Source organism: Coturnix japonica, chromosome Z, assembly GCF_001577835.2.
Source record: "Coturnix japonica isolate 7356 chromosome Z, Coturnix japonica 2.1, whole genome shotgun sequence".
In the NCBI taxonomy this organism is placed as follows: Eukaryota; Metazoa; Chordata; class Aves; order Galliformes; family Phasianidae; genus Coturnix; species Coturnix japonica.
The window spans coordinates 53995308-54003936 of NC_029547.1; the positions used below are offsets into that span (position 1 = coordinate 53995308).

The 8629-nt window shown below is 37.4% G+C and overlaps 1 protein-coding gene across 9 annotated transcripts in view; it reads left to right on the top strand.

Moving 5' to 3' along the window:
• MEF2C (myocyte enhancer factor 2C) overlaps positions 1-8629 on the top strand; it is a 137310-nt gene that overhangs the window by 120427 nt on the left and 8254 nt on the right. For 6 of the 9 annotated variants that reach the window (XM_015849721.2, XM_015849723.2, XM_015849720.2 and 3 more), the window contains 4 exons: positions 1754-1926; positions 3187-3210; positions 4102-4231; positions 5404-5539. In XM_015849721.2, the coding sequence (XP_015705207.1) occupies positions 1754-1926; positions 3187-3210; positions 4102-4231; positions 5404-5539 (463 nt within the window). Of the gene's footprint in view, positions 1-1753; positions 1927-3186; positions 3211-4101; positions 4232-5403; positions 5540-7260; positions 8620-8629 lie in introns of those variants that run through there. The other 3 variants (XM_015849725.2, XM_015849728.2, XM_032441486.1) reach the window with 2 other exon arrangements.

The window sequence follows — 8629 nt, forward strand, 5'->3', positions numbered from 1 at the left end:
TGATAAGATTGAAATATACTTCTTTAATGAACTCATATTTATTTCTCTAACTGTAACTTACTCTTATTATGGAAATATAAAACATGATTGGGTATGAAGAACACTTCCAATAAAAATCTCTGAATTTGTTCAATTGCTTCTAGATTTTGATCATTAATTATTTTTTGCAAAGGCTTGTGAAATGGTTACAATGAAAAGCAAGAGAATAAAAAGGCTTGACCAGAACAGAGGATAAACATACCTAAAGAATATGACAGTCAAGCAATTCAGTGATACTTTTAATGTTGTCTCAAGCCTAAGATTCATAATTCAGGGTTTTCTGGAGCTTAAAGTGGTTTTGTAACCTTTGACTGATTTTACTTTGATGAATTTTCTGGTAAATACAATTAGTCAATGTGCTTGCAGGTTAAAAATGTAATGTAATGTGAGTCACACTTGGACACACATTATTATTCTGATTATAGTACAGATCCGCTCATATTTACTGTCTGTTTTTGACTACCTTACAGATTTGCCAGATTTAGTCCCATAGTCCATTTACATCCAATAGGGCTGTAAGCATCATTCAGTGTGAGAAAGTGAGATAATGTAGTTCTTGTCTTTGGGACTACAGAGGAAATTATGAAGGCCCAGGGCACTTAACTCATGGCCCTGCTCCACACTCACTAATTCTAGCTGGAAATTTAAGATGAGCCCCAAACAGAAAGTCCCTAACATTTTTTTTTCTTGGTATTTATCTGTAAAAGCTTTCCCTTCCTGTATTTACTCTCTTATTATGACTGTGCAGTTTCTGTATTTCCCTTGACCATTAAAGAGAAAATTTCAGCACCACACTACAGTCATTTTTTTCTTTCCAGAATTTGTGGGTAATGTTTGAAATGTAATGGATGGAAAAGGAAGGTCTCATTTTTAGTGGGATGGTAGGTCAGTAATAGTACTGAAACACAATTGCCAATACCGCTTAGTGAGAGAAAGAAACTCTCTTTTGAAAGAAAAAAAAAAAAGAGAGAGAGAGAGAGAGAGAGAGAGAGAGGGAAAAAAAGTAAAAAGAAGAAAAAGCATTTGCCTGTCAGAGTTCCTGGGGCTTGCAGAAAGCAGCAAGAGATGAAGATGAAAGATACAGAGGCATTTTCCAAATAAGGTTATGCTCTTGTTCTCATTGACTTTAGTGTTGACAGAATCAGGTCCAAAAACCGTGGTGAGGGAGCACAAAAAACATTTGAGAATCATCCTAGTCCTCCCTCTGCCTTTTCTGGAAATTATAGCCTTGCTATACTCATCCTTTGTTTAAAAACAAAACAAAATCATGAACTGGAAAGGGCTGAGTCAGGCAAGGCAGAATCCTACGTAGTTGTCAAGAAAATGCAGCGTGGCTTTGACTTCATTTAAACAGTAACATTCTCTGAAACTCCTGACTCTCTCCTAAGGAACAAGTAAGATCTTGGCCGTTTTGAGCGCATTGTATATTGTGCTATGTAACACCATGGCAAACAGAGTCATGTTGTGTCATAAACTGCAGCGCATCACTGGGATGTCAGCAACCACAAAGGAAAGTTTACTAAGAGCAGTTGTTCCAAACATGATACGTGTTGTTTTTTTGCTGCAAAGGTATACTAAATAGCACAATTATTTACCTTGAACTGTAGTATTGGAATGTTTTAATGTTCAGTATTAAGTAATACATTTGAGTTTATAATTTCTCTCTCTTACTCTCCTCCATTTTCTGTGTTGCTTTTTATTTTTTTCTAAATAGGAAATGGTTATGGCAATCCCCGCAACTCACCAGGTCTGCTGGTCTCACCTGGGAACTTGAACAAGAATATGCAAGCAAAATCTCCGCCTCCAATGAACTTGGGAATGAACAATCGTAAACCGGATCTCCGTGTGCTTATTCCACCTGGCAGCAAGAATACAATGCCATCAGTGGTAATGTATTTTAAAAGCCTTTTTCTTAATCTCCTTCAGATAAGATATAGAAGAATTTCAAGGTCTACTAAGGCAACTAAAAACAGTAGAATAACATTCTACATTCTTGTTTTTTTGGTCTTTCTGTCCAGCTTTATGGCTTGACATCAAGCTAAAGGTATAGGCAGATTTATTTTAATTGCTTTTTTGATGCTACTTTTACTCCCTCCTTTTTTCTATGAATTTACAAATTAGGAACTGTGTTCTGCACAGTGTAAACTTCACCCACCTTCCTGGTAATTGGAAGATCCTTTCCTGGATTTTTCATAAAGCCTGAATTTAACCCCAAGTACTCTTAGCTGATATATTTCTCTTAAATATTTAGCCATGCAGTCTCTCGGGAGATGACAGGTTAACTGCAAATTAATGAATTTGAACTCTATCACTCTGAGCAACTAAAGTCAGGTTTTAGAAGGATGAGATGTAGTAAGCAGGTAGAGCAGGACAGAGTGGAGCTTCTGTACATCTTACCAGCATTCACACAATGTAAGCAGATTGTTGCAATTAAAAATTGAATCATGAAGGTGTCGTGTGAGTATCTTGCAGAACCCTTCCAGAAGTGGGTTAGTAGTTGCAAGTAAAGCTTTCATTAGTGTTTTAACATCAAAATTGAATTTGATTGAAAAGAAAGCTGTGTGGTAAATTTACGTGCTCCTACAAACACATTTTTCCATTACATAATGAGCACTATTAAAAATATCTTCCAGGCTGGCTGCCTTACCTTGATGTATTATAAATTAACTTTGAACATAAAACTAAAACTTCCTGTAGATGTGATGCTGGGCTCTTAAAGGATAAATAACAAATAGTCTTGTACAGGGCAATCCTCAAAGTCGACCAAGGCAGTGACAAGCTGTCTGCATCAAATGATTTATTCCAAGGTCCTTAAAACTGATACTTTCCAAGGGATTCTGTGGATGGTCAGGTCTCCTGAAACCAGGTATAGCAACACAATCTGCAGCCACTGGGGCTACAGAAGTAGTAATGAACTCTTAGAGAAAGGCTCGTGCTGAAAAGTGGATAGATTGTCCTCGCAAGCTGAGAGAAGCATCTTGTTAGAAGGACAAAGAAGAGATCTGTGAAGTGTCATTTTTTCCAAACTGTGATCAGAAAGCTAGTAGTTTTCAGCCCCTGTCAGATGAAGCTATTCACTAGCCTGTAATGCACCCTGGTAAATATCTACATTCACTGATTTTTAATGCTCCTTTCCTATGCACTCAGTCTGAGGATGTTGATCTGCTCCTGGTAAGTGGTAGTGATGTTCATCCTAATAATGAAAACATAAGATCTTTTATTTTGTATGATTGGTATATGTCTAGATAAAATGCTGGTTGAAATCAAATGGAAAACTTTACCATAATTGTACTGTGAACAAAAGAGTCATCACAACTTTTGAAATCTAGTAATACAGAAACAAGGTGCAGTTGTTGCACATATTCAAATCATTAATGCTAAAATACAGCTCTCTTGGTGCTGATGATTTGCTAGTGTGTACTCCTGTGCTGTTGAAGATAGCACAGCTTTCTTCCATATTTGCTGGCTCTCTTCGCGCTTTATCCTGCCACGCACGGGATTAGATTTCTCGAGTGCAGCTTTTACCGTGCAAAATGTAATGCCCCGGTGTTAAACGTGTGGCTGCGGTGCCACCTAGCACTCTTGAAGTTTGTTACTGCCAAAAACGAAGCAGCCAGAGCACCATCTGCTGGTAAGTGCTCAGCATCCAGCAGCCTGTGGTGCCGCTCACTCCCGAATCAGGTCCTGGGGTTATTTCTCTCTCTCTCTTTCTGTGTCTCCTTGCATTTGAATAAAATAGGAAAACAATGGGGGTAGAGTTTACATATTTCATGGTTTTTCACACGATCTGTTCTTCTACCCACAGTAAAATCAATCTTCCTTGTTAGTAGTTCAGTTACCTAGGAGATACTGATGTAATGGGTTACTATGGTGACAACTGGTCTCTTGAAGGCTTGTAAATGATAGGGTTGGCAGAGTTCATAAAAGCCACATGTTAAATGATTAATTTCTAGAAATTTGTATCAGCTTTTGTTTCTTGTGCACAAATCAAACCCAGAAAGGTAATACACCCGGATTACTTAAACCCAGTCAATAATATGTTTATTTTACTTACTTTAAAAGAATCAGAGGATAAATAACTCCCAGTCTGCTCAGTCATTGGCTACTCCAGTGGTTTCCGTAGCAACTCCTACTCTACCAGGGCAAGGGATGGGAGGATACCCATCAGCCATCTCAACAACATATGGTACTGGTAAGTATCAGCACAAGATGGAAGGGAGGGGGAGGGAGCAGGATGCTGACAAATGTCTGTCTCAGGGGTACTGAATTAGCTACTGTTCCTTGCAAGAGACTGGCAGGTTCATAGCCCATGGGTTGATACGCTTCATTTACTTACTATCTGTCCCTCTGAGGAGGGACTTTTTGTTTGAGGAGGGTCTTTTTGTAAGAGCACGTAGTGACAGGACATGGGGAAATGGCTTTAAATTGGAAGAGGGTAGATTTAGTCAAGATATTAGGAGAGTGATGAGACACTGGAACAGGTTGCCCAGTGAGCTTGTGGAGGTCCCCTTTCTAGAAGCATTCAGGGTCAGGCTGGATGGGGCTGTGAAGAACCTGTCTAGAGGGAGGTGTCCCTGCCTATAGCAGGGGGGCTGGAACTACGTGATCTTAAAGGTCCCTTCCAACCCAAAACTTTACGTGATTCTTTGAACATGAAAAATACGTACTTAAAAAGCTAACTATTTTTCTCAAATGGAGAGCTGCTTTGGTAGCTCTCTTTCATTAGCCTTACTAAAGAAAAAGACACAAAAGGAACTTCCTAAAGCTCCTAATGTAATGGATAATTTAATGTAGTTGAGTGCATCTTCCTAAAATCATGAGGGTAGAGACAAGCCGTTTCACGGGTTTCAAAACAGAGTTCTGTATCTTTGTAGGATACTATTTAAGTTACCCAGAAAGTTTTAGAAATGAAGCCTCAAGACATCATTTTCTGTTCCCATTGCACACTGGTACTATATAGGTCATGTTGGTCCACATAATCCTGTGCTTTTAGAGAAGATGTGCACTGTGTATGTATCACAGTCCACCTTCCTGCAACAAAGACTGTAATCAAAATATTGTTTTCAAGTTTTTGACTCTGTGAGAATGCATGTATAGTTATTGTGGATAGAAAGGCTTTGGATCTTACAGACCCAGAAAAAGACCTGGTAAATTACAGAATAATTATTAGTGCATTATTTACTCCAAAGTTAATGAGTCGAGGGAAGGGGAGAGTCTGATTTTCTGCTGCAACTTAATGTGATTGGTATAATTAAGATTAAAAGGCTTATTAAGTGACATGTGAAAATGATGATGGTAGTTATTATTTACATGCTTCCTCCTTAATACTCTTTTAATTATTTTCTTTTCTGTTTTCAAATCCAGAATATTCTCTGAGTAGTGCAGATATATCATCTCTGTCTGGATTTAATACAGCCAGTGCTCTTCATCTTGGTTCTGTGACTGGCTGGCAACAGCAACACCTACATAACATGCCGCCGTCTGCCCTCAGTCAACTGGGGTAAGCACTGTTGTTTTGTTAAACTGTTATATTATTCTACAATGACTTCAATATCCCCAGGAATCCCAAATACGAAATACATCCTGACAACATGTCAGCCCATGTGTGAAAGAGCTCCATGTCCCAAAACTGAAACAATGTATTTCATGATAAGTTTGCCATGTACCTAAAATTGAACATTGTTTCCTTTACATTTCCTCAGTAGTGTAGTGAAGAATTCTGTTCATGTTTTACTCTGTTTCTTTAAATAACATTTTCCTTCACTACTAACAACCAAACTAAACATTTACTTTGTGCTATTGCTATATTTTTTCACTTCTGCTTTTTATTTCCAGTTACTGTAGCTCAAACATAAACTTGAGAGATGTCTAAATACTGAATACTTCTAAATCAGAAGTGACAAAATGATTTGACCTGGGATTAAAATTAAACCTTATAATCACATGCACACTCCTGTTTAGCTCTGATGTTCAAGTTTCATTTATTTGCAAATGTTTTCTACAAGCAAATAACACAATTAGGGTAAAAACCCATAAACCCCTATAACTCATGGTGATTTTCTTGTCTTGAGGATAAATGTTCATGCCCTCTAGTGGCTAATTTCAAGGCATTTCTTCAAAAATTGGTGGAGCACCATGTTCAGCCATTTCAGTATTTCTAAAAGTCTGAAACTTTACACAGGGAATTCAGCTCATGCATTATTGAAAAAGCAGTACTTTAGCCTATCCAAGTGAATTTAAAGAGTATGATTTTCAAAGATTTCGATATCTGCTGCCTATGTTGAGCAAGATCATAGGCACTCAATGTTACTCCACATCTGTGCTAATGTGCAGCCAGACTTGGAAAGCCAAACTCTTCTTTTTTTAAAGAGGTATTGCAAACGTGCAGTTATTTTTGCAAGGCAGTTGCTGTAATCTGAGACTATGTAATACAATAAATATGGCTTAAATTCCAAAATTCTCCTAGTTTATATGGATACATTTTATTACTTAATGGAATTTCTTTACCATATAAAATGATACAAAATTTTAAAGCTATACAACTTTTGAAAGAAAAATAAACCCTTTGAGCATCAGATATGTAATTTAGCTTAATAAATATTAACTACATGAATAATTACAACTCAAATAGTTCCCATGTTAGTTTTTAAAAAAAAAAAAAAAAGTCCTACTACCTGTCTGCTATGCTTCCTTTTTATTTTTGAGCTATACTGTTTCTCAGCAACATTCAGGTTAACTGTACAACAAGATACCTATAGTCATTCATAAACTGGAAACTCTCACTAGATTTCAATGTATAACCTAACAATCATAGAATCATAGAATGAGTCATGTTGGAAGAGACCACAGAGACCATCTAGTTCCAACCCCTCTACCACTGGCAGGATTGCCAACCACTAAATCAGGCACTGTATCAGGTTACCCATAGCCCCTTCCAGCCTGGCCTTGAACACCTCCAGGGACAGGACATCCACAGCATCCCTGGGCAGCCTATTCCAATAAGCTGATTGCTTTCAGTGGCGTACCAAAGAATGTAATAAGGCTATTCAGCTAACCAAAAAGAAAAAAAATGTATAAATTAAATCCTAAGCTAGCTACATGCCTTTCCAGATACGTCACACATCATCATCTGTTTCTAATTCTATTACAGTATGTGGAAGTGTAGTGGCTGTGGCTAGTGGAATACGTTCTAAGTCACTACTTTTGTTATTATTCTTTCAGTGATCTGTAAGTGGATTCAGCATTGAAAGCAGCTTCACTGACAGTTCTGGCAAAGCCTTCTGTGTGCGCAAAAAATCACATGCACTTCTTTATTTTACTTCAGTCACCGAGTTGTACATGCAAAAGGATCTACTCTAATTTCTGGATCATTTAAAAAAAAATTAAAAATAAAAAAAAATTTAAAAAAATTGAAAATGTGCAAATCATAATCCATCTATATTAGACAAATAATGAATTTGTAGAAAAGTAATCACACAAAAGGCATTTATGAAAACAGACAGAGGAAGGTTTGACCACCCTGATTCCTGTCCTTAGTGAGACAACTCTGCTTCCTGTTGCATGGCAGAAGCACACGGCTAGTAAATGGAATAGGGTGTGCCTGGATGTGTGTGCTTGCTCCACCTAGGTCCTCAGTTTCAGCAGCTCTGTCAGAACCATCTTTCAGATACCTGGTGATCTCTGAACCATACTGCACCACTGAGACTGAGGGAGAGTTTCTGAGGACACGGGAGTAGTTCAGTTGCTGGGCAAACAGGATAACAATGTACAGTCTCTTCTCATATGGCTGGGGCATTAAGTCAGACATTTCAACAATCCAAACTAGAAAAGCAAAATAGTACTTTTCAGCCTAGTAATTAGAAAAATTACACACTCACTCTATTAAAAATCAAAATTTATTTCTCCTCAGACTGACAGGTTTCATCTAAATGTTGCTGCAACAACTCTTACTCCATTCGTAACTTTGAAACGAGTGATCTAAATTCTTCAGGCACAAGTCCATTATATAGAAAATGATCTCATTCTGTAATCTGCAGTTTAAGAGATCTTTTCTTCCTGAGATGTCATCCACAGCTGAAAGTTTACCTTTCCTAAAGTAAAAGTGCAGACTTCGAAATGCGTTCAGTGTGTTTCATCTCAGTAATCTTTCGTAAAGATTATAGCCTAAATATAAGAAGTTTCTCTAAACTTCTGTAAAACTGAACAAAAACTTTCCCAAATTCATGTGTATTGTTGGTTTTTGTTCTTTAATTCCTATCAGGCAAGCTTATTACTTAGAACTGATGATTTAGATTAGCTAATAGCCATAGCCAGATACAGGCAAGTATTCTCCATTGAACTCCTTTTACTGGAAAATTTAGATGCAGTGGCATTATGTTTTGTGAATTTGTATCACATCCACCAACCTGCTTATTCTGAATAAAAGCCTTAAATACTTAGGACAGAGCCTTTGTCGTATGCCACTATGGTAAAGAAGATGTTCCAGTGATACAGTTTAATATTACTCTTTGTTTAGAAATTTCCTTTAAAAGTGTAGAGCATAAAAGTGTGAGGAGATGAGGAGATGATCCGAATACATCAACACATTATT